At 37.6% G+C, this 23589-nt stretch overlaps 6 protein-coding genes across 9 annotated transcripts; 3 read left to right on the top strand and 3 right to left on the bottom strand.

Annotated features, from left to right (window-relative positions):
• LOC9303651 lies at positions 1-1367 on the top strand. Its single transcript, XM_021018002.1, has one exon. The coding sequence runs from the start codon at positions 131-133 to the stop codon at positions 1064-1066; it is 936 nt and encodes a 311-aa protein (XP_020873661.1). The 5' UTR covers positions 1-130; the 3' UTR covers positions 1067-1367.
• A 2364-nt stretch (positions 1368-3731) lies between these two features.
• LOC9303652 (regulatory protein NPR2) lies at positions 3732-6223 on the bottom strand. The gene is made up of 4 exons (XM_002869581.2): positions 5480-6223; positions 4648-5386; positions 4359-4562; positions 3732-4279 (listed from the first exon to the last, which is right to left on the bottom strand). Exons 1-4 carry the CDS (start codon positions 6026-6028, stop codon positions 3978-3980), a joined length of 1794 nt encoding a protein of 597 aa, XP_002869627.2. The 5' UTR covers positions 6029-6223; the 3' UTR covers positions 3732-3977.
• A 551-nt stretch (positions 6224-6774) lies between these two features.
• LOC9305699 (nucleosome assembly protein 1;1) lies at positions 6775-9920 on the bottom strand. Of its 4 annotated transcripts, none has more exons than XR_002330418.1 (13): positions 9754-9919; positions 9606-9649; positions 9300-9395; positions 9079-9171; positions 8804-8891; positions 8649-8710; positions 8375-8559; positions 8064-8241; positions 7944-7987; positions 7606-7810; positions 7486-7503; positions 7247-7410; positions 6775-7078 (listed from the first exon to the last, which is right to left on the bottom strand). XR_002330418.1 is itself a non-coding variant. In XM_021017921.1 (12 exons), the coding sequence occupies exons 1-12, from the start codon at positions 9797-9799 to the stop codon at positions 7007-7009; spliced, it is 1131 nt and encodes a 376-aa protein (XP_020873580.1). In that variant the 5' UTR covers positions 9800-9920; the 3' UTR covers positions 6775-7006. The 4 variants fall into 4 exon arrangements, 2 of the variants coding, with proteins under 2 accessions (XP_020873580.1, XP_020873579.1); XR_002330419.1 differs by having other exon boundaries at positions 7590-7810; XM_021017921.1 differs by lacking the exon at positions 7247-7410 and having other exon boundaries at positions 9754-9920.
• Positions 9921-12586: 2666 nt separating this feature from the next.
• LOC9305700 (casein kinase 1-like protein 1) lies at positions 12587-15670 on the top strand. The gene is made up of 14 exons (XM_021017811.1): positions 12587-12986; positions 13080-13120; positions 13294-13363; positions 13453-13601; positions 13693-13788; positions 13863-13933; positions 14040-14101; positions 14221-14284; positions 14367-14451; positions 14540-14666; positions 14755-14837; positions 14914-14977; positions 15071-15186; positions 15294-15670. The coding sequence occupies exons 1-14, from the start codon at positions 12911-12913 to the stop codon at positions 15552-15554; spliced, it is 1365 nt and encodes a 454-aa protein (XP_020873470.1). The 5' UTR covers positions 12587-12910; the 3' UTR covers positions 15555-15670.
• Positions 15671-15818: 148 nt separating this feature from the next.
• On the bottom strand, positions 15819-18966 carry LOC9303653 (disease resistance protein RPS2). The gene has a single exon (XM_002869583.2). It carries the CDS (start codon positions 18622-18624, stop codon positions 15901-15903), a length of 2724 nt encoding a protein of 907 aa, XP_002869629.1. The 5' UTR covers positions 18625-18966; the 3' UTR covers positions 15819-15900.
• A 2142-nt stretch (positions 18967-21108) lies between these two features.
• Positions 21109-23549, top strand: LOC9305701 (protein phosphatase 2C 56). The gene is made up of 4 exons (XM_021017833.1): positions 21109-22203; positions 22300-22590; positions 22729-22834; positions 22925-23549. The coding sequence occupies exons 1-4, from the start codon at positions 21655-21657 to the stop codon at positions 23281-23283; spliced, it is 1305 nt and encodes a 434-aa protein (XP_020873492.1). The 5' UTR covers positions 21109-21654; the 3' UTR covers positions 23284-23549.
• Positions 23550-23589: the final 40 nt, after the last annotated feature.

The following is a 23589-nucleotide window of genomic DNA, read 5'->3' on the forward strand; positions in this document are numbered from 1 at the left end:
TTAACTGATATTACGTTAAGACCAAACATATATACTGTTTAATATCTGACTTTGTTTTAGAAAACAATCAATATAAAAAGACAAATTAATAAAAAAAACAAAGACCCATAAACCTAACGCAAGGTCATTAATGAATAACCAAGACAAAAATATCTCTAATATAAATATTATCCACTACAATGCATTCTTCACTCTGCGACACACAACAACAATGGAGCTACTCACAAGCTTGACCAACTGGTTAACTCCGACGACTCTCTTCCTCCTCCTCAACTTCACGATCGGCACTATCTTCATCACCAACCGGTTCAGTTCCGGTTCAAGAAAACACAACCCGAATCAAGATGGTTTCGGGTCGGGTCATGACCAAAATCATGCACGGTTTGGCAGACCTCCTTCGCTCATAGACAGAGTCAAGTCCATCAACTTCCATCTCTACAATTCTCCTTCACCAGAATCCGAGATCCACTTCTCCGGGTCGGATCCTAACCAGAATCCACCTCCTTCTCTCTTGCAACGGGTCAAATCCATCAACGTGCCTTACTTCAAGTTCCCACAACACAATTCTGAAGGAGATTACGCTGCTTACGAGCTCATGACCCGACCCGAAGAGACTAACAGGGTCGACCCGATCGATAAGATCCCGGAAGATGACGTCATGACCGAACCTAGATTCGGAGCTCCATCACTCTTGCAGCGGGTAAAATCCATAAAGCTTCCTTCTTTATACAGATCCGACCCAGATCCAACCCCAGAAGAGCAAACACCGGCGAGGACGAAGTCGGAGTCGAGTAAACCGGCGACGAAGAAGAAGAAGAAAGCTACAAAGAAGATGATGAAATCTGCTAGCGAGAGACACATCGGCCGGGAAGAGGAGACAGTTGAGGCCGTGGAAAAGAGAAGGCCGGAGACTATGAGAGTTGAAAGAACGACGTCGATCGGAGACGGAGGAGAAGAAGGTGTCGACGATAAAGCTTCAAATTTCATCAACAAGTTTAAGCAGCAACTTAAGCTACAGAGGCTAGATTCGTTTCTAAGGTACAGAGAGATGCTCAAGAACGACTAAGTGAAGATTACGCTTTTACCCTTATTCGGAATTGTCTTTCCCCGGCTTTCCAGTTTGGAGTTTCGTGGTAAATACTCCCTGAACCTGAAGGGCTTTTAAGTAATTTTGGATCATATTTTATAGTTTGTGTCTAGATTTGGTGATGACTGGATGACAAAACTAGTTTGTGTCGTGTGCGTAATTGCTGGATCTGGACGTATGAGTTCCACTGCACTTTTTTGTTTTTACTCGATGGTAAAAGTAAATTTTATGCTGTTTTTACGTGGAAAAAGTATTCTAAAATAATCTTATTTTCTTTAAATCAAACATTCATCGATAGTTGCGACAGAAGAAAAACATTCATCTATAATTAATTCTCTCGTCAGATTAGAAAAACTACAAAATCTACTACTTTTTCCCAATTTTTTTCAAAATCTACCACATTTCTTCTCTTCTTTCAACTCATACCACATTTAGATATAGAATTACCATTTTGTCCTCCCTATTTATCTTCCCTATTAATCTCTCTTCTCTATTTATCTTTCCTCTATATTTATTTTCTTTCCCTATTTATCTCTCTTCTCTCGAAACACGTGCGCTTTAACCAAGAAACATTAAATCTCATGAAACTAAACAATTAAATTTCGTTCTTGTCTCTAGATCTTGTCCCCGATTTCATCATCTTGCTCTATTATCATCATCTTGGACTTGTCCTCGATCTAATTCTATTACCCATTCGATCTGAACTTGTCCTCGATCTAATTCTATTCCAGTTGTCCCCGAGTAAATCCAGATCTCTGGCGGGCAAAACTACACCATCTGGCGATGGACAGTCAAGAGAATTGGATGATAAAAATCATCATGCTCAATTTTTGATCTAATTATATTACTCATTCGATTTGACTTGTCTCCGATCTAGTTCTATTACCCATTCTATCTGAATTTGTCTCTAATCTAATTCTATTACTCATTCGATATGAACTTGTCCCCGATCTCATTCTATTACTCATTCGATCTGAACTTGTCCCCTCTTTTATCTAATATATTAAAAGAGCAATTAATGGTCTAACCCTACTCTATTATCATTTTTATTAATTAAATTCAATTATCTAGCAAATGTAAATGTGCAGCATTTATTGCAGACCTACTCCTTCTTTGGAAGCGCCGGACGAAACTGTCTCTGTCTCTGACACAGACTATGTCCCTGACACAGACTCTGTCCCACTCAGGGGTATTTTGGTCCACAATTCCGCATGTGCTATTGGAATGTGGTAGATTTTGAAAACATTTTGAGAATATGGTAGACTTTGAATGCCACTTGTTGAAATGTGGTAGATTTTGCAATATTCCCCGTCAGATTCTAGTTTCTTGAAGTTTTTTAATACTAATATACTACTAAATAGTTTGATTAAGAACAATATTTGTTAATGTCAACTGGATTTATTGGTCTATCTGTTACTTTCTTATGGCATGGAGTTGTTATCAGTCTACTATTTTTATTGAACCACTAATGACAACGACGGTTCTCACTCTCATGAAACGTGCTTATGTCAACATACATTTTATGAAGCTATTAATCATCTGCCAAAATATCTTGTGAGTGGATAATTACAAGAATATTTGTACTATTAGATTGAATTTAGAAGACGTATTAGAATTTAGAAGACGTTAGATATCATGTAATTAAGGAAAAAGACATTGCTATTTTTCAGTTTGTCATTATTCATGATTTTGTATGAATGATAAAAAAAAAAAAAGTCTTCAGTTATTATCATGAAGTTTGTTTAATTTGAGATATGACTACAATGTCTAATCACGGTCGACGAAGATATTTTTCGTATAGATATTTTTCAAGAGTATGGGCAAATATGAAATATCTCAAATTAGAAAGAGTGTTATATGATTATAATAGTTGAAAACTTGAAATGATCCATATGTTTCAGTTGACATGCCTCCTTTATACCGATTTGATAAAGTTTGTATGAACATACACTATATGTGAATGTTTTTTCTCATAGCTTCACGACGATACTAAATCATTCATGCATGACATTTTATGGTATGTAACTTAGATGGGTGGGTAATCTAATTTGCAAAATTTTTGGTTCTTAAAGCCCGACACAGGAAGGTACTCAGGCACCGGTTCCCCACCAATGCCTTTTTGTGTCGAAAATCTTGGTTGAAACTTCATTCAATCGTGTGAAGGGAGTACTATCAAAACCCTAACTTAATGACAAATAGAAAAGTGACAAGTGCTCTTTCAGGTCACTGTCTCTAAGATTCAAAATCAGTTGTACTTGATGCTCCTTTGCAGCCCTAGAGAACCTAAAGGGTTTTGTCCTGTCCTAAGTTTTGAAGAATGGTTCACGGTTCACGTGAAGGGAATCTAAAAGTCACGTGAGTCTCACATGGTTTGAGAGTCTCTTTTTGAGTTAGAGTGTCTTTTCTGTCTTCTATAAAGGCAATCGTCTCATCGTTTGTCTTATTCGGTTTTGTGGTGGAACAGAGGAACGGTGCGATGATGTTGTCAATGACTGACCAACCTCGAAAATCATTGTAAGAGTTTAAGATACATTATGCTATTTAGATTTGTTAATCATCTTAAACCTTTCTCTCATTAACAGTCGATCGTTATTTACCACACTAAAACAATCTCTTGAGTGAACAAGCCGATCACAAAAACGTATATCATTGGCTAAAAATTTATTATATTTGTTTGAAACGCACTAGGAGCTAGAATACACATGATGCAAAGTGAAGAACAAAACTACACGACGTAGATGAAAAACAGAGAAAATAACAAATATGAAAACAGATAATATGTACATGTGGTAGTAACAACAAAACTTACATAGGGTGGCCAAAAATCTCATAATTTGAAGAGACATCATTTTTAGTTGCGGGAGTGAAATGGGATATGATTTACTATTCCCTAATCCCCATTTCCGCATGGTCGTTTCAAAAAGTCCCGTTTGTCCACTCTTAGGCGCCGGTGAGAGAGTTTTCTATTAGACCTCATCGCAGAGGTTGGTTTCGCTGTGGAAGGCTTTCCAAATTCCTCCTTGTCCTCACTAAAGGTCTTCATCAGCGTCTCTTGTAGTTCCACGTACCTTTGCTTCTTCTGTAACCGTTTCTCAGGAGTGTCTTCTTCTACGCTAGCAAGATGATTCAAGTCCTCGGTGTCCATAAAGTGATCAAGCGAACAACGTCTGAAGTAGCGTTTCCCCAGTTCCACTGATGATACAAATTAAAGAAATAAACATCATTTCTTTGTTGGTTAGAAAAGAGATGACATATACGAATCAATCCATACCGGTTTTACAAACTGCTCTTAGTCTACTCAAATGCTTCTCATGGATTTGGAAAGGCGCCATATTTAGGTCCAGTGATGTCCGCTTTTCACCAATGCGATGATCAGGCTCGAGACTAGAAGCTGTAAACTCGCATGTTTCGTCCAATTTGGCAATATCCTGTACAATTTCAGATTCCACTGGAAAGAGAAGTCGAGCAAGTGCAACTGAACAGTATAGATCATAGTTATCATTAGTTCCACTCAGTTTCCTATCCGAAATTCGATTTTCAAGTGAAAGAAGAAACCATACCTCGATTTTCATAATAGAGCAACATCATCCGCAACTCCTCGGGAGTCACTGGAAGAGAAAGTGAAGCTTCTCTAGGCAACACATATTCTAGTTTTTGTTCATGCTCAAGTACCTCTATGCATAATCCGCCTTTCAGAGAATGTGTGCCGTCCTCCATACTAGTTTTGTAGTCATCCGTTTTAGTTAGTCGTTTTGCAATCACGAGAGCGGTTCTACCATCCAATAATGTATCTAATACATTTGCCCCTTTCATTAACAAAGATATTATCAGTTTTGGCTCCTTCCGCATCGCAGCAACATGAAGAACAGTGTATCCCCTTGGATTTCTATGGTTAACATCCGCAAGCTCAAGCTCAAGGAGATCATACGCGGTCTTCACATCACAATGCGCGATAGCAAAATGAAGAGCATACGCCATATCAAGATTGGTATGTCCCTCTAGCAAAAGCATCTTGACAAGCTCAACATCATCAGAGTCTAGTGCCTTATATAAGTTCTTGACATGTATTTGTAGTTCAGGTGGCTCTAGACCAAGCGCTTTGCGGATACCAGTGATTTGCTTGACAAAGTGTTGAGGCAAAGACTTCTCAAGACTAACTAGTTCTATATCAGACTTGACGATAATCTCTATGCATCTATCCAAAAGCTTCTTGTATGTTTGACCACAAAGAGTATCAAGCTTGAATATAACCAAGATGTCTTCGACCACAACTTTGTCTACAATTTTCAAGAATTGTCTCTGAAATGCATAAAGAAGAGACTTAAAATGAAATTGCTTTTTTTTGACTGATGTTATGAATCAATGAGAATTTAGCAGATCGTATTTTTTTACCTCATACATAGTAACTAGTTCCGGAATCTGGAAAACGAAAGCCAAATAAAGAACCTCCACCATGAAATCCACCTTTGGCCGGCAAGCCACGTGGCAGCAATCGTCGTCTACGCAATCAGAAGCTCCCTTCGGCGGCGGCCTCACTCTGCCGCTGTAAACAAACGCCAAAACCGCCGCCACCGAATCAAAGCCGACTTCGTAATCTGTGGCGATCTTCTTCATCTCGAGCTTCACGGTGGTGGATTTTTGTTCCTTCACGGTGGCTAACGCACTTTTGAAGACAGGAATTCTCGCCGAGAGAATACAACGATGGAAAGAAACTTCCCGGCCGCCAGCGAGAACTAGCTTAGCGTCGCTGTAGAAATTTTCCGGTGAATCAAAAACAGACTCAAGGCAATTTGACAAAAGCTGAAGCGCTGATACCTCCGGTGGTGTGAGAAATTCCGACGGGTAATCAATAGATGACTCGGCGGCGAAGAAACTATTACCGCTTGTGTTGCTAAATTCGTAAGATGAATCAGAGAATCTAGCGGTGGTGGTAGCCATCATCACAAAAATTCGAGATCGGCGGGAAACAGAGTCAGAGACTCAGAGGCTAACAGTGGAATTTCAAGAAACAACGACCGAATCGTCTCATTACCAAATAAAGAAACTTATTATCAACAACGGTCTTACTCAAGCACCTTTTGTAAATTTCTTGGAAACTAGAATGAAAGGCTTGTGTTTGTAAACGGAATATAAGTTAAATAAATACTCTGAATGGTAAACCAAGCGGTTTTTTTGTTTTTTCCTCTCTCCTCATTATGATGGGTCCCCTCTTTAGCATGTCTCCAATTTACTATTTGGCTCTAATCTTATGGATTATGTGACTAGACCAAATTGTTGTTGTTCAGAACCTCAGTTATAATAGATAATTAGTGTTGAACAAGCTGAGCCATTGGTCAAATTAAGCATATTATACTCATCCATCATAACTGATGTTGACAGATTTTGACTTGACTAAAATATGGTCATAGTCCAATTATTCATCTTTTTAGTCTTAATTCACAACAAAATAGTTAACATTGAATATCGAAAGACAGTAAACAAAAGAATAATGATCGTTCCCACTACCCAATAGGATCAAATAAAAATGGTTAATGAAATTGAAACCTCTCTTTCGTCGACAAAGTTTAGAAAGCTAAGGAAAAAAAAACAGCTAAACAAAAATGCATGTTTGTTTCTACAATTTCAACTCCATGTTAAAAACATTTGTCCCTTCCCAAAGAACAAAACAATGAAGTAGTGATGGCGGAGACTGAGAAGGGGATGGTGATTCATTGATTCTTAAATTAAACACGAAGGTTTACTATTAAAGTGATTTAGAAAAAATAAACACACCGATAGAAAAATGATCAAAACTCCTACGAGCATCATCAATATGGAGATGAATTTTACTTTAAAAAACCCAAAACTTTTTCTCAATCGTCATTCTTGATGAACAGACACATATTTTTCACGCAGTCCTTGTTTGGTAGAGCGTAGAGATTACTGTTGCTTGCATTCGGGTGGCCTCTCACCTCGTTCACCATCACCAACTATCTGAGATCTCCCTCCTTTCTGCACTCCAAGCGGAAAAAAGAAGCAGATGATTCTCACATTTATGATTTATCACAAACATAGACACTGATTGCTACTATAGGAATGAAATGAGTTCACAAACATAGACACTGATTGCTACTATAGGAATGAAATGAATTCATGAGAATGATTATGCTCTCGTACTACCCATGCCATGATTAAAGATCTTGTTAAGTCTCTGCTGCGTCATTCATGTATCCTTCTCAGAGTCTTATACATAACGACCTCGTTACTGACTCATGCTTTTTAGGCTTGCTCGGTGACTTTCAGAAATCTGTATGATTCATGGGCTTCTAGAGCCTCTGGATTTCCTATATTTATTCTAAGGTTTCATGACCATGCTCAGCCTAAAACTTCTTTAGAAGTGAAAAGTGACGGATACATACCTTGTTTCTGATTGATGGCTGCAAAAAGAAATTAAAACGATTTCATAGGATTAGTAAGAACTAACGTGGCAGGAAGAATTAAAAAACAAATGAAACAACTATACCTGGGGCACTTTATACCTTCTTTTTGGTCTTGCTTTCTTCTTCATCCTCCTCATCCTCATCATCATCATCCTCCTCATCATCTTCGTCTTCCTCATCCTCTTCATCATCCTCCTCAATGTCATCTTCCTCATCGCCGTCTATTTCAAAATCCTCTGCTTCCATAGCCTCACCAGTAAACCATGAGACAGCACGAGGAATAATCTTGTCCCGAATAGTAGATCTGCAGAAAGCAAAAGGTGCTTGTGATCAGATAATGAAAGGATAACCACCTAGTTTGCAGTGATAAAGTAGATCCATGACTTAAAAGCAAACCCATAACTCAACAGAGAAAGTGTGTTAAGAAAAAGACGAACCCAATGTCATAATCTTGTTCCATCAGATTTTGAAGATCCTCAGCCTGCAAAATCGGGGAAGAATTACTAAATACGTTAACTAAATATGATGACAGGTTATCCTAAAGACCGTTATCTTACTCTTTCCTCGTCGATATCTTCATCTTCATCCGGAACTTCTGGAGGACTAAAGAAGTTGAAGAAGCTTTCACAGTCTTCGGTTTTAATGATTGGTTTAGCATTCTTTGAACCTTTCTTAGGCTTCTTCTTAAGAATCTTCTGAGTTAGACACTTTCCAGGATACCAATCAATTTCTGTCCTGAAAATGTATGGAAAGAGTCAGAATCCATTTGCAATTTAAGTGAAGCAAAAAATTCTACAGCTCAATGCAATCAGCTAAGCAGAATATACTGAAAAGTATACAACAATTGCAAGAGAGCATAAGCAGTTACCCCGTAGCCTTCTCAAGCAGTGGCTCATCTTCATCAATCATGTGATAAGACTTTGTCAAGACAGTGTTCTTAAAATACGGATTCGTATCAAAGAAAAACTCAAGTTTAAATCCTTTAGGTTCTTCAATCTTGCACCACTTAATATCTTTAAGATATTTGAGAGCCCCTTCATCACGCTCTGTGACCTGAAATAAATGACAATAAGCTAGGCCCATTTTCCATGGTTATGATTGGAGTGTTTATAAAATGAACACCAAAACCGCATATAGGATACCTCCTCGGAAATAACATCATTGTTTTTCAGGGCTGTCAGCCAGAAACTTGGAACTCCTTTCTCTGCAATGAAATGCATAGAAACATGTTAAATTGTTTTTGTTTTTCCCAAAAGATTAAAAACAAACAAAGAAGACATTATGTTCATGTAGTTACCTTCTGCAGTTTTTTCCTCTCCTTGGTCCACCTTAATATCCTCTGCAGCCAGTTCAACTTCAGTAGTTCCGTTTACAATCTCATAACGCTGTCCATTACAAGATGCCAAGTAGAATTCATTAGGAATTTTTAGATGCATATATAAGTAACACTGCTGCAGATAAGTAAACATAAGCAAAAAGAGTAGACACAGATCTCCATTGATTTCAGTAAAATGGTTTGTGATTTAACAGAGGAAGTAACAGAAAATAAAACTTTCTCACTAAAACAATTACCTTGGTATACAAAGGCTGATACAACTTTTGATACTTGGCTTCAAGAATAGCTCTCTCTTCACGGAATTTTGCCTCTAGTTCATCATGTTGGCTCTGAGCGAAAAGAAGCCATCAGTAATCACTTAATCAAAACGCAATTAACTTACTTTGAAACTAAGCAAGGAGAGAAAACTCTCACAAAACAAAACAAATCCCCATTAAACGAAGGAAATTTCTCTAACCTGTATATCCCTCAAGGCATCGACACGCTTTCTCACAATAGGAGTCAGATTCTCGAGCACATCAGAACGCTGACCCGCCAGATTCTGCAGCTTGTTCTGTGAATTAACACATATTAACAAATCTCCAAGGAATCTATAAAGTATCATTAGATTGAAACCAAGACACCAAACCAATGTACGCCTTATTATAGTGTCTAAACAACAAGAAAGATACTCTAATAGAGAAACTCCAGAAAAGTAACTCAAAATCCTTCAATAGCAATGCTTTCGGGAATTTTATTTCCAGAAGGAAAAATAAAAACTGACCTTTAGAGCATTGACAAGGTCAGCTCGATCCCCATCTTTAAGAGCTGCAAACGAAAGAACAAGAGTAAGAAAGTAGTGATAACAGAGCAAATTAGGGCTTAAGAGGCGGAGAAATAGATAAGAGTAATCGGAGTGGGGAAATTTTAACCAGCAGTAAGATCGGAGACGTTGAAGTTGTCCTTGTCGTTGCTCATCTTCTGAGGATTTGGTGAAGAAAGTGAGAGATAAGAGAGAGATTTGAAGGAGAAGAAGCAGAAGAGACGAGGGTTTTTGGGGAGGCGACTCTTAACCCTTAAAATCCTCTTTCTTTTTTTCTTTTTTTCTCTCCCACCAAAATTATAAAACCTAGCAACTGCCATTTTAGTTTTTTTTAATCGTTTTATACAAAAAATAATATTAAAAAATATTTCTTGATTATCAAAAACTAATTAGTGTTTTATTAAATTAAATACATTACATGCAAGACTTTATTTTTAGCTATATAAAAATAATCAGTTCTCATTATCCAAGGATTTTGAACTTTAGGAAACCAAAATATATATGAAGGGTTTATCAAAAATATATATATATATATATATATGAAGTTCAAGTTGGTAAGCTACATATAAATAAAGGTTTGTTACATATAAAAAAAAAAAAAAAAAACAAACACTTCCTAAACTGAAAATACCGAATTTAAAGCCCAACCTATAATCATAGAAACTTATTACACCTCTGCAAATAAATAACCAACTAAGATTGAAATTTATTAGAAGATGAGATGCCAGATAAACCACTTGACTTGATTCTTACTGAACTTCAATGGGATCAGATAGAAGATTTCTAAATCTTTTGTTACTAAGGTCCATCCCAAGAATGAGCCTTCCCAGCCCAATACACTGATTACTTCTTTTGTATACACACACTAATTAAAAACAAAAAAAAAAAACAGTCCATAACAAAAATGTCACATCCCAAAGGCCCAGAGATCTTAAGATTGGTTTAGCTCATCTCGAGTTCAAACGAGTCCGAGGCTGGTTTGCCACTAATTGGAGAAAATGAATCCGGCATGCCATTTTGTGATCTGAATGCCACTGTAAATGTGATATTCCCAAATTACCCTTAATGAAATAAGAGACGATTGGTACAACTAAGAGATAATAGTACAACTAGTACAATTAAGAGATAATAGGAAAACTGATACAAATAGTATAACTGAGAGATAATTGGACAACTGGTACAAATGGTATTACTAAAAGATAATATTACAATTGATACAATTGGTATAACTGACATATAAATAGGTACAACTGGTATAAATAGTTAGGTACAATGGTACAAATAGTTAGGTACAACTGGTACAAATAAGTAGGTACAACTGAAACGAAACAATTGTAATTCTAAACCCTAGCGTCGTCACACTTACTAATTCGCCTCTTCTTGCTTTCTTCATCGTCGTCGTCGCCGATTATCCGCCGTCAACCTTCTTTGTCGAAGTTTGTGAACCGTTTTTCTCACCAAACGATTGCGCACTTCAAAGGACGAAAGCACGAGGAGATATCCATGGAGAAGAAACATGAAGAAAGATTCAATCTATGAAGAAACGCAAAAAGATATCTATGGAGAAGATAGATCTAAAGTTTCATTGATGATGATGATGATGGAGAAGAAGAGATATAAAGTGAAAGATCCAAAAAAAATCTAGAAAAAATAAAAGAAGAAGAAGAAGAAGAAGCGTGAAAGAAGAAGAGGAGTGAGTTAGATTGGTGGCAGGGATACGTAATTATCAAATTAGGGTAAGAGTTTTTGGCCCTTTTCTATTTATTTGATTTAAATTCTTTTATTTTTATTATTCTAAAAAATTGGGTGGCTTTCCAGCCTTTTTGTTCCCATATAGTGGCATTCTAGGCATTGTTTCAAACGAATTAAACGTACTCTAATCTAAGTCCTAAGATTAGCTCATCACGACAATCTCAATTTGAAGTTTCAACCTCTTGTACGGTCTGACCAGAAACACAATAAAGAAGCATCATGCGTAGACAAATTTAAACTAATCAGATAACTGTAAGAATATTCATTCATCCGACTAAAAGCAAAAGAGAAAAACTTTTTTTACCTCCAGGACTCCCACTTAGAAGAAACATTTTGTATAGCTTTCAAGTCATGCATAGCAAACACACCTGGTAAGTGGCCAATTTTTTTATATCCTGTAACCATTATAAGGATAAAATAAAGTTGTCCTATGTAAAAGCAATGAAATGAAATTCTCAAAAAACCTAAGTGGTTGTAAGCGTGCTTGCTCAAACTCTAAAGTAAACCGGATAATTCTAAAACCAGTTTTAGTTTAGTTGGATGATTCTGCTCAAACAGTAGTGTTTTTGTGGCTTTAAAGATGCTTCATCATATTGTTTTATAGATGTTTGACATATATTTATTTCTTACATCTCGCCAAGATTATTAGATTGTTTTATAAGCTTTCGTGAAATCTAACAAATCTATTTCAAACGATTTCTACAATGCAGTAAAGTCCATCAATTGGCTAATAGAATTCTAGTAAACTCACACGTTAACAACGTATTATTGTGTTTTTCGTTCCAAAATTTGTTTTAAGTTAGTTATTCACTCAATTCAAATAGTGGCGTCTGTGCATTAAAAGATGGTTTATCGTATCTATTAGGTAGATATTTGAATAAATTTCATTAAAAAGCGTTTATATTTGTTTGCTAAATCATTAGATTGTTTTATCTACTTTCGTGGGATCTGATCTATCTATTACTCCACTTCACACGATTTCTAGAATGAAATGAAGAAATGGATGATTTGGGGAGAGTTTGGTTAACCGATTAGTAACCGAAGCATAGAAACCAAACCGAACGACACAGCAACAAAACCGGAATCATGCAGAGGTGAATAATTTTTAATTTTTTTTTTTTTACATTACCCGCAACTGCAAGGAAAGAGGAACCCAAACTTTGAGAAAAACATCCTCATCGTTTTCTGTCCATCGAAGCTCTTTCTTTCTTTTTTTTTCTTTATCTTCGTATTCAATTCTTGAGAGGAGAGAGAGAGAGAGAGAGAGAGAGAAGCATCCCAGAAAACGACATTCTGTTCAAATGGAGTTTCACCAGATCGAGAGCATGAGGAAGATGATTACTGGGTTTTGATTCGTATATCCACCTCTAGTCGGCGTAAAATCTGTTTTTTATTCCGTAATCTCATTGTTCGTGATCTCTGGGTTGTTTCTGGATTGTTCCCGAAGGGTCGTTTTTGGGCCATTCTTCCTTCCTTTTGAATCTGAGATTGTAATTAGGGTTTCGTGTTTATTGATGGAACCTCGTGTGGGGAACAAGTTTCGGCTCGGACGAAAGATCGGCAGTGGTTCGTTTGGGGAGATCTATCTCGGTTCGTCACTCTCTCAATCTTTTAATTCTATGGATTCTCGAATTCGCCACATTGGTGTATTTCGCATCTCTAACATTCTTTGTGATTTCTCAGGTACTAATATTCATACGAATGAAGAAGTGGCTATTAAGCTTGTGAGTTCTTCTTTCTCAGTTTTTTCAGTCATCCCTTTTTAATAATTTGATGATCCATGTCGTAGATGTTGCTAATAAGTCTATATAGTAACATTGTCACAACATGTTTTGTTTGATCAAGTCCACTATGTTCAAAGCTGAAATTTTGATTCTCTTTGTTTTTGTTTTCCCAGGAAAGTGTGAAGACAAAACATCCGCAGCTGCTCTATGAATCAAAGTTGTACAGGATTCTACAAGGGGGAAGTAATGATTCTTATCTTCTGAAATCTTCATGTCTGATTATGTAAAGTTTGTGATTCTTACCACCCTTTCTTTTGCCTTAACTTTGGTAGCTGGTGTTCCAAATGTCAAATGGTTTGGTGTTGAAGGGGACTATAATGTTTTGGTCATGGATCTACTCGGACCAAGTCTTGAAGATCTCTTCAATTTTTGTAGCAGGAAACTTTCCTTGAAGTCAGTCCTCATGCTTGCTGATCAAATGGTATACTTCTTCATGTGATCCCTTTCTCTCATTTGCTCGTCTATGTTTCAGGAAATATTGACTTCTTTCTTCCTTTGGTTTTTGTGATAAGATCAATCGTGTTGAGTATTTTCATTCAAAATCTTTCCTTCACCGAGATCTCAAGCCAGACAATTTCCTAATGGGCCTTGGAAGGCGTGCAAACCAGGTTTATCATCTTATGTCCTAACTATATCCTTTTGGAGACATCATTGTACTGACTAAGTTTAATCCTTCTCTAAGGTATACATCATTGACTTTGGTCTTGCTAAGAAGTACAGGGATAGTACAACACATCAGCACATTCCCTACAGGTGAGGCGATCATTGTATCAGCTCTTGAATGTTCTTCCATTGTGCATGATGCCGTCGTTATGTGATGATTGAAAATGCTTGTTTTCCCCATGATTATCATTTGCAGAGAAAATAAGAACCTGACAGGAACTGCGAGATATGCTAGTATGAACACTCACTTGGGAATTGGTAAGCTCGACAAGACCTGCTTCATGTTAATGTGGTCCAGTCAGTCTCCTTATGTGTTTGAGTATCAAGGTTTGACACACATCTGCTGTTATTTGTTTCCTGGCATTACGAACCTGAAGAACAAAGCCGAAGGGATGATCTTGAGTCTCTTGGTTACATCCTTATGTATTTCCTCAAAGGAAGGTGAGTTTATGCTACATGTCTCGCTTCACTTTATTTCCCTAACTCGTTCATTTTGATAATGTGTGGAATATCTTGGTTTTAGTCTTCCATGGCAAGGACTGAAAGCTGGAACCAAAAAGCAAAAGTACGAAAGGATTAGCGAAAAGAAAGTTTCTACATCCATTGAGGTAAGTCCTTTTCACAAGTATGCTGCTTTTTGACTCAGAATTTTGTTTTCCTCAGTCTGATTCTTATATGATCGCCTTGCACTTGCAGGCATTATGTCGTGGTTACCCGTCCGAATTTGCATCATATTTCCACTACTGTCGGTCGCTTCGTTTTGATGATAAACCAGATTATGCTTATCTCAAAAGAATATTTCGGGATCTCTTTATCCGTGAAGGTTTGAGATTTTCTTCCCTTTGAACGAGCCAGTCAACAATTTTTTTGTCTAATTCATTCTCTAACAGGAGTTCATTTGTCTGTTGCAGGGTTTCAATTTGATTACGTGTTTGACTGGACAATCTTGAAGTATCAACAATCACAACTAACAGCTCCCCCATCTCGTGGGCTCGTAAGTAAAATTTGAGTTCTTGGTTAATCTACCTCTTTTGGCTGGACATTTTCTGATGGAGTCTCTTCTGCTGCAGAATCCTGCTGTTGGAACTAGCGCGGCGTTGCCTCCGGGCATTTCCAACATCGAGAGATACACAGGTAAGTTTCCCTGATAACTTGAAAGTTATTCTCATTTTTCTGCACAGAAGTTATTATCATTCACATTGTTTGTTGTTAATTGTTGCATCCAAGGCGAGGAAGAAGGGCGACCGCATATGGAATCATCTCGACGGAGAGTTTCAGGTGCTCTTGACAACTCTGGGAATATTTCGAACCAACAGACATCCTCAAGTGCTAGAGACTCCATGGTATGAATCACTCTGCATTTGGTATTATATCTCTCACATTCAAACATGAGTTGGGGAAATATGTGGTGAAAAAGTATTAAAACTTTGTTCAACTTTTTTGGATGCAGATCCCGAGCTCCTCGTTGTTTGCACAATCAGCAGGATCATCGAGGAGAGTAACAGCGGTAAGTGGCAGCCGGGACAATTTTCCAGGCAGCGAGGAGTTGTTGCAGAGAAGCCGTACAAGTGACGTAAGCCGGGGCGTGATCCCGAGGAACTCTCCGGTGGAGGTTGGGAAGAGGTCTTCCTCCTCCACAAGAAGACACTACGAATCAGCGGTTAAAGGCATCGATAATCTTCAAGTCTCGGACGAACACCACCCCCACTGAACTGATACATTAATTGTACTACTAGGTCAATGGACCTTTTGTTCCTTTTGCCTTTATATTACACTACGAAAATTTGAAAATACAATTTGATTGATCCACATGAAATTTCTAAATCACTACGATATCAAAAAGGGATTGGTTGGGGAACTATCTATGAATATTGGGGCTCAGACGCAATAATTAAAAATAAAGATGCACAGATGCAATTTCATCCGATCCGGTTCAGATAATCTCAGTTTTGTGGAAGATTTTGACAAATATGCATTGATGACTTTTCACTGGAACAACCTTCCTACTACTTATGAATGGACATATTTGTACAGAGTGCTCTTAATTAGCTCTCATATCAATTTGGAACAAACCGCGGCAAATAACAAAGCTCTTTGTTTGGTTCATCTTTTTCCAGTGCATTCCACCATTTCTCCTCACAATAAACTCTTGGCATGTTCGTCTCCTGAAACGGCAGTTTCTTAACTTTGGGGCAATTTGTGATGACTAAAGTTTCAACTTTTTGGAAAGAAAATCGAGATGGGAGGATGCTCTTTAGTTCTGGGAGATCCCTAGTTTTCAAGGTCTTCAGGCTTGGGAACAATGTTGGATCTTCAACGGATGGACTCTCGTGTTCACTTATCAATTCCTCTAGCTCTCTGCAGTCGAACAGGTCAATCACCTCTAGCTTTGGGAGTTTCGGAACCCATGACACATTCTTCAGCTTGTTGCAGTGTGAAATATTTATGCAACGGATATTCCGCAGACACTCTTCTTCGCTTACAGGATTTCTCCACACTCTGCTTAATTTATGAAGGCTGTGTAACGTCAGAACCTCTAGTCTTGGAAGCCAATCATTTTCAACAACATCTATTGGTGTGACCAGGTACTCCAAGTCATGGCAACTTCTAATGCTAAGTCTTCTCAGGTTCCTGCCATGGTTAGTGAGTGATGGGAGATTAAAGTAGAGGAGACCATTGCATTCTTCAATGTGGAGGTGCTGTATATGTTTATGCAAGGCGCCAAATTCGTAGAGAGTTTTTAGGGTCTCCAACGAGAGAACAGTGATACCGAGTGTGGTTAGGTTTTCCAAGTATTCCAAGTCATCAAATCCGAGTTCTTCTACTTCATCTTCTCCAAAGCTCTGCAGTTCCCAACCCGCGTAACTGTAGTACAAGTTCAGAACCTCGAGCTTGCTCAGCCAACATATGGCATCTCGAGGGATCGTCTGGAGAAACTGAGTTCTTTGTAGGTCCAGATGCTTCAGCTTTCTAAGATTACCAAGCTCCTGGGGCAATATACTTATCTTTGTTCCTGACATAGACAGATGACACAACTCCACCAAATACTTAATAGACAACGGAATCTCAGTGATACTTGTGAAAGACAAGTCCAAGACCCTGAGAATAGGCATATGCATGAAAAACCCTGTTGAAATCTTCTTCAAAGAGCTGTTCCGTTGGAGCATCAGTGTTGTCAGTTTAGGGCATATGGGTTTTTCAGGCAAGGTCTGGATTCTGTTATCTATCAATGAAATCACCAACGCTTGTCGCCAGTTTTCTGCTTTAGGAGCTTCAGTATGTCCCATGTTAGGCTCAACTAGGATCAGCTCCTTATAAGTCCCCTGTTCAGATGCCATCCACAGTGCAAAGCTTCTTACCACATTATGCATCTTCACCTGTGTTTTCTCATCTCCGGTTTCCAATAAACATGCAGCTTTCAGATCCCCAATCAGAAAATATCCCTTGTAAATGGTGTTAACGCCATGGGAGCTGGTGAGAAACCCTTCGCCCACCCAGTACTCAACAAGCTGTTCTATCTCTATAGAATGTTCTTCCGGGAATAAAGCGCAGTACAAGAAACAAGACCGGAGCAGATCACTCTCGAGATTGTCATAGCTGAATTTTAAAAGAGCAAATACATAGTTCATACCCTTCATCTCTGCTGGAAATCTAGTCAGAACTTCACTAGCGTGGATCCACTCTTCTTCGGTCTCTCTGTGAGCCATGGCTCCTCCTAAAGTGATCAACGCTAGCGGCAATCCTCCACATTTACTCACTATAATCTCAGCGAGCCGGCGAATTGATGATGACTCCAAGAGATCTTTTCTCCCTACCTTGCTACAGAACAGCTCCCACGCGTATTTCTTCTCCAGAAACTCCACTCTCAACTTGTATTCCGCACCCATATTGCTGCATAATGCCATAGACCGTGTCGTGAACATCATCTTGCATTTGTTTACCCTGTCAGGTCGAGGAACTCCAGTTTTCTCCAAGTCTATCTCTTCCCAGACATCATCTAGCAATAACAAGAAACGTTTCTGTCTCAAAGCTCTGTATATCTTCAAAGCTCTATTTTCACCAGTGTCCTTCTCGTCCCAAGATAAACCCAACTGTGCTCCAACAGCTTGCTGAATTGTACACTCGCCGAATTCTCGGGACATTTGAACCCAAATCAGTACATCATACTGATGTCCTTTTGTGATCAGCTCGTTGTTAATACTCTGCATTAACGTTGTCTTCCCAACCCCACCAGGTCCGTAAACCCCGATGATTCCTCTTTCTTCTTCTTCACTGAGAAATCCCAAAACCTGTTCCATCATCGTGGTATTTCCGACCACGGACTTGATGGGTATCTCCCTACAAGTTTGTTGAATTGACCCGCCATCTGTTTTAATATCTTCAGAGCGTTCTCTCAGCTCACCAATGCTCTTCAATGTGGCAGAAACCTTATTGCACAGTTTGTAGTCGGCACAACCGAAACAACCAAGGCATCTCCTCCGCATTCTCGTCCTCTGTTCCCGACGCCTAAACCTCACTAAAATGGAGGCTGCTTTAGTCTCTGTTGCTTGCACCGCGCTAAGCCACTCTCTGGCACGATTGGAGCAGCTTCGTCCCTCTAGATCGTCTTGTTGGATCCGTAAAGACAGGTCATCACGTATGGCCTTCAAGTCACCGATGGCTGTTTCGAGATCAGTGATGGCTTGTCTAAGATCAGTGTTATGTCCTCTTCTGTCCGCCATATTCATAGATTCACACAACACCTGAGCAAAGCCCACGATTAGAGATGAGATGAAATCCATTTCGATGAATTTTTCGCTCTTCTTTGCTTGTCTGAGCAAACTAACTATTATTAGTTGATAATTCGCTTCTCATAGAAATTGAGGTGTTGACTCGTAAAGTCAAGTCAACTGTAATAAAGCCGTCTTGTGTGACATTGTCCAAGAAAAGAGGATTTTTGAAGCTTCTTAATCACTTCCTCGAACTGTGGTTTGCATGTTGTAATTTCCACTGGCCGAGTCAAGGCCCGATAACAGACTGGCCCTCTAAGAGTCTTTTAATTCCTATAGGCTTTTTTTTTTTCTGAGGGTCCACAAAAGTATATGTTGTATGTTGCATATTAAAGACTCATCAAGCAGTATGTTTCACCAAAAATGGGAGAACTTTGAATTGATGTAATCATACACTACTTTACACTTAATTTATTTATTAATGGTAATATAGGTACAAAAAAAATATATATATATATATAGGTACCGGTCTTTTGAATTAGTTATGTTTTTATTACGATTTACGAGTTGAACAACGCTACTACTTCCATTAACCACATTGCCCGCAATCGCAAGGAAAGCTAACAATTAAATTTGAAGTATCACACATAAAAGAATTAATTTTTTTCTTTCTACTTTTGTGTAATAATTTGTAAAAAAAGTGTAGATGATTGGTTCATTGTATTTGAGGTGGCTTGGGTATTTTGTCTGTTGCCCATAATCCAAAGCCCACTTTCACACATTTCCCATTTGAATAACATATCATTACACATTGTCCAAAGAACACCGCACAAGTGGCATCTAACATATGGAACTGAATAAATACTTCTTTTATCCTGTCTGTTGACGAATAAATATTAAATAATTATTTGAGATATTAGAGAAAATAGAATAATGAGGAGAGAAAAAAAAAAAAAAAAAGGAGTTTAAAGACAAGATATTTACGGAATTTAATGGGACGAAAGAAAATAAAGAATTTAAAAGGGCTGTCTTTGTCAGTGCAATGAACCTTTTTTCTTCTATAAAATCTCTCCCGCCACCCAACTAACGCATCTTAAACCGTACACGTCACCCTCTCTCCTTCCCAAAACCGGACCTTTTCTTCGTCTACGTGTCGCTCATCCACCGGTTTTTTCCTGCTAATCGTGGGACCTATTATTATTTACATTTTATTTTCGTTTAAAATATTTGACGGATTCTTTCATGTTCTTTGGGTCGTTGCATAATTATTATGTCCATGAGTCTTATATATCAAAATACCTTCGGAATCATCTTTTTATTTTATATATATATATATCGCGACAACAATAATAATATGTTTTGTACTACTATTCTTTCGTTCTTTTTTTCATTTCTCTGGTCAATAATTTTGATCGAATTATTGGAACCTTAAACTCTTCTTTTCCCTTAGGACAAATTGAGAAGAAAATTATATATTGGAACAAGCTTTTATATGATTTTAACGTATTTTTATAATTGCACGATCAATCTAATTTCTTAATTTTTGTATGAAACTATAAAGACCATTTTTTAAAAGAACTAAGATTCAAATTTTTATTTTTGTCAAACAAATAAATGAAGCGACTACTGCATAATGGTTTTGGTTTCCTATGATTAACATAAACAAACAATGGTTTTGGTTTTATGTTTGACCAAAAATGGTTTTGAAGATAAATAGTTTTAAATTATCAAACGAATAATGAAACAATTCCCCTTAGATAATAATTATTTAGATATTTTACCGGTGGTCTTTTATTTTTTCAGAATATAAAAACATTCAATTCTTACTTATCTTTTCTGTGGATAAAGTATTGTTCTTATTCTGAAAATGACAGAAAATTTTAAAATTTATTTTAATCTATTAATATCTAAATGGTATATTATGTTTCGTTTTTTTAGTCCAATGATTAGAAATTACGAATAATGTTTTTTTTTCGTCAATTACGAATAATGTTTTGGTATTTAAAACTCTGTTTATTAAACAGTTTTGAAGTGTATATGACAAATAAAATAAGAGAAATTGCACTAAATAACCTAAAAAAAAACAAAATTAAATATTTAACTTCTAATATCCCTATTCACTCTCTTTTTCTTCCTATCTTTTTCTACCCTTCTTTCTAAAAAACTAATTTTTTTTTTTTTTTGGATTATTCACCTAAATTACACATAAAATAATTGCAAGAAATACAAGATTTAACTCCGACTACGACACGTCATTTAATGAAAGTCATCTTTAAGAAAATATAAAATTCATTAAACCGATGACCTAACTAAAGTTAAAAGCAAACATATTTTGTTTGACAAACAAAAAAAGAAATATTTTATCTTGTTAAAAAACAGAAATGATAAAAAAAAAAAAAAAAATTGTTGAACATAAGAAGTTCGAAGCAACTGTCTTTCTATCATTTTATGATTTAAAATTTTTAAAATTTCAAGAACGAAACATTGCCCCTTATAACAAAAAAAAGATCACTTTATAAAGTTTTAAATAAAGTAAAATCTATATAAGTATACATAAATAGTAGATTCGAAGCAATTGTTGCATTAGCCATTTAGCCTACCCATTTCCTCTTTCTTTCTCTTTTATCTGTGAACAAGACACAAGAAGTTTTAGAAGAAGAAAGAACTCTTCTTTCAACTTTTAGGTGTATATAGATTGATCTAGAAATAGTTTTAGCTGGAAATTAATTGAAGAGAGAGATATTATTACACAAATCTTCTCAAGAGGTCCTAACGAATTACCCACAATCCAGGAAACCCTTATTGAAATTCAATTCAATTTTTTTTTTTTTTTGCTTTCTGTGTAGTGATTTTCCCGGGAATTTTTTTGGGTATATCTCTCTCTCTGTTTTTGCTTTCCTTTTTGAGAGGAGTCATGTGTCTCTTGTCTTCCTAGCTTCTAATAAAGTCTCTTCTCTTCAATTTCTGTAGAAATCTGTCGAATTTTCATTTTTGTTCCATTGGAGCTATCTTTTATAGATCCCAACCATCTTTACCTCAGAGAGAGAAAAAAAGATCAAAGCTTTACCTAATTTCTGAGTCAAGAGTTAAGTTTTTCCATTAATGGAGGAAGTATCTCCGGCGATCGCAGGTCCTCTCAGGCCATTCTCCGAAACCCAGATGGATTTCACAGGGATCAGATTGAGTAAAGGTTACTGCAATAATAACCAATACTCAACTCAAGATTCCGAGAACGGAGATCTAATGGTTTCGTTACCGGAGAGTTCATGCTCTGTTTCTGGGTCACAACATGGTTCTGAATCTAGGAAAGTTTTGATTTCTCGGATCAATTCTCCTAATTTAAACATGAAGGAATCAGCAGCTGCTGATATAGTCGTTGATATCTCCGCCGGAGATGAGATCAACGGCTCAGATGTTCCTAGCGAGAAGAAGATGATCAGCAGAACAGAGAGTAGGAGTCTGTTCGAATTCAAGAGTGTGCCTTTGTATGGATTTACTTCGATTTGTGGAAGAAGACCTGAGATGGAAGATGCTGTTTCGACAATTCCAAGATTCCTTCAATCTTCCTCTGGTTTGATGTCAGATGGTCGGTTTGATCCTCAATCAACCGCTCATTTCTTCGGTGTTTACGACGGCCATGGCGGTTCTCAGGTAAGATCCATCGCTGTAAAAGATTCAATCTTTCGATTTGGGTTTTGCTAATTTGCAGAATCTGATTTTGTTCTTGGTGTTGTTGTTGTTGTGTAGGTAGCCAACTATTGTAGAGAGAGGATGCATTTGGCTTTAGCGGAGGAGATAGCTAAGGAGAAACCGATGCTCTGCGACGGTGACACGTGGCTGGAGAAGTGGAAGAAAGCTCTTTTCAACTCGTTCCTGAGAGTTGACTCTGAGATCGAGTCTGTCGCGCCGGAGACGGTTGGGTCAACGTCGGTGGTTGCTGTTGTTTTCCCGACTCACATCTTCGTCGCTAACTGCGGTGACTCCAGAGCTGTTCTTTGCCGCGGCAAAACTGCACTCCCGTTATCCGTTGACCACAAAGTAAGCATATTTAGACTCAAGATCTATAGTTGGATCGGTTGTGATAGGTTTTTGATCCTCAATTTGTGCTCAAGATGTTGTTGAATTTGAGAGTTTTATGAATTCACTTTCTAATGTATGTTTTGTTTATGTGTGTAGCCGGATAGAGAAGATGAGGCGGCGAGGATTGAAGCCGCAGGAGGGAAAGTGATCCAGTGGAATGGAGCTCGTGTTTTCGGTGTTCTCGCCATGTCGAGATCCATTGGTAAGCTTTCTTTCTATTTCTTCCTAAGGATTCTCAATGGTTCTTGAAATAGAAACCTTTTTTTCTTACAAACATGTATCATTGTTATAGGCGATAGATACTTGAAACCATCCATCATTCCTGATCCGGAAGTGACGGCTGTGAAGAGAGTTAAAGAAGACGATTGTCTGATTCTTGCGAGTGATGGGGTTTGGGATGTAATGACGGATGAAGAAGCGTGTGAGATGGCGAGGAAGCGGATTCTCTTGTGGCACAAGAAGAATGCAGTGGCTGGGGATGCATCGTTGCTCGCAGATGAGCGGAGAAAGGAAGGGAAAGATCCCGCAGCGATGTCTGCGGCTGAGTATTTGTCAAAGCTGGCAATACAGAGAGGAAGCAAAGACAACATAAGTGTGGTGGTGGTTGATTTGAAGCCTCGGAGGAAACTCAAGAGCAGACCCTTGAACTGAGGCAGAGAGGGTCCTTTTTCTTAATTTTTAAATGAATATGGGTCTCTCCAAGAAAAAAGTATTTACTATTATTACTTTGTGCTTATTATTTTTTGTAACTAACAAGTTAATAACCATATGAGAAATGTAGCTTGATGTGTTAAGCTCTTTTGTCTTGACGACGTTCTAAAAAGCCTCTTGTATTTTCTTCCCGGGCTAATTGTAATATGGTTACAACAACATACATTAAGATGTAGTATTATTGTTTACGCAAATACTTATCAAAACTTTGCATACGAAAATGGAAAGATATTTTACGGACGAAAA

Source organism: Arabidopsis lyrata, assembly GCF_000004255.2.
Source record: "Arabidopsis lyrata subsp. lyrata unplaced genomic scaffold ARALYscaffold_7, whole genome shotgun sequence".
Classification (NCBI taxonomy): domain Eukaryota; kingdom Viridiplantae; phylum Streptophyta; class Magnoliopsida; order Brassicales; family Brassicaceae; genus Arabidopsis; species Arabidopsis lyrata.

What these genes read in the sequence shown, in the direction of transcription:
- LOC9305700 (XM_021017811.1), top strand. Translation starts at nt 12,911, where the DNA reads ATGGAACCTCGTGTGGGGAACAAGTTTCGGCTCGGACGAAAGATCGGC. An exon ending in GAACACTCACTTGGGAATTG is followed by an intron (nt 14,102 to 14,220) that starts GTAAGCTCGACA and finishes ACGAACCTGAAG; the next exon opens with AACAAAGCCGAAGGGATGAT. An exon ending in CAAGTGCTAGAGACTCCATG is followed by an intron (nt 15,187 to 15,293) that starts GTATGAATCACT and finishes TTTTGGATGCAG; the next exon opens with ATCCCGAGCTCCTCGTTGTT.
- LOC9303652 (XM_002869581.2), bottom strand. Translation starts at nt 6,028, where the DNA reads ATGATGGCTACCACCACCGCTAGATTCTCTGATTCATCTTACGAATTT. An exon ending in GCTCTATTATGAAAATCGAG is followed by an intron (nt 4,563 to 4,647) that starts GTATGGTTTCTT and finishes TATACTGTTCAG; the next exon opens with TTGCACTTGCTCGACTTCTC. An exon ending in AAGAGCAGTTTGTAAAACCG is followed by an intron (nt 4,280 to 4,358) that starts GTATGGATTGAT and finishes TTGTATCATCAG; the next exon opens with TGGAACTGGGGAAACGCTAC.
- LOC9305699 (XM_021017921.1), bottom strand. Translation starts at nt 9,799, where the DNA reads ATGAGCAACGACAAGGACAACTTCAACGTCTCCGATCTTACTGCTG. An exon ending in ATGCCTTGAGGGATATACAG is followed by an intron (nt 9,172 to 9,299) that starts GTTAGAGAAATT and finishes CTTTTCGCTCAG; the next exon opens with AGCCAACATGATGAACTAGA. An exon ending in AGAGGAAAAAACTGCAGAAG is followed by an intron (nt 8,711 to 8,803) that starts GTAACTACATGA and finishes ATTTCATTGCAG; the next exon opens with AGAAAGGAGTTCCAAGTTTC.
- LOC9303653 (XM_002869583.2), bottom strand. Translation starts at nt 18,624, where the DNA reads ATGGATTTCATCTCATCTCTAATCGTGGGCTTTGCTCAGGTGTTGTGT.
- LOC9303651 (XM_021018002.1), top strand. Translation starts at nt 131, where the DNA reads ATGAATAACCAAGACAAAAATATCTCTAATATAAATATTATCCACTAC.
- LOC9305701 (XM_021017833.1), top strand. Translation starts at nt 21,655, where the DNA reads ATGGAGGAAGTATCTCCGGCGATCGCAGGTCCTCTCAGGCCATTCTCC. An exon ending in ACGGCCATGGCGGTTCTCAG is followed by an intron (nt 22,204 to 22,299) that starts GTAAGATCCATC and finishes GTTGTTGTGTAG; the next exon opens with GTAGCCAACTATTGTAGAGA. An exon ending in CGCCATGTCGAGATCCATTG is followed by an intron (nt 22,835 to 22,924) that starts GTAAGCTTTCTT and finishes TCATTGTTATAG; the next exon opens with GCGATAGATACTTGAAACCA.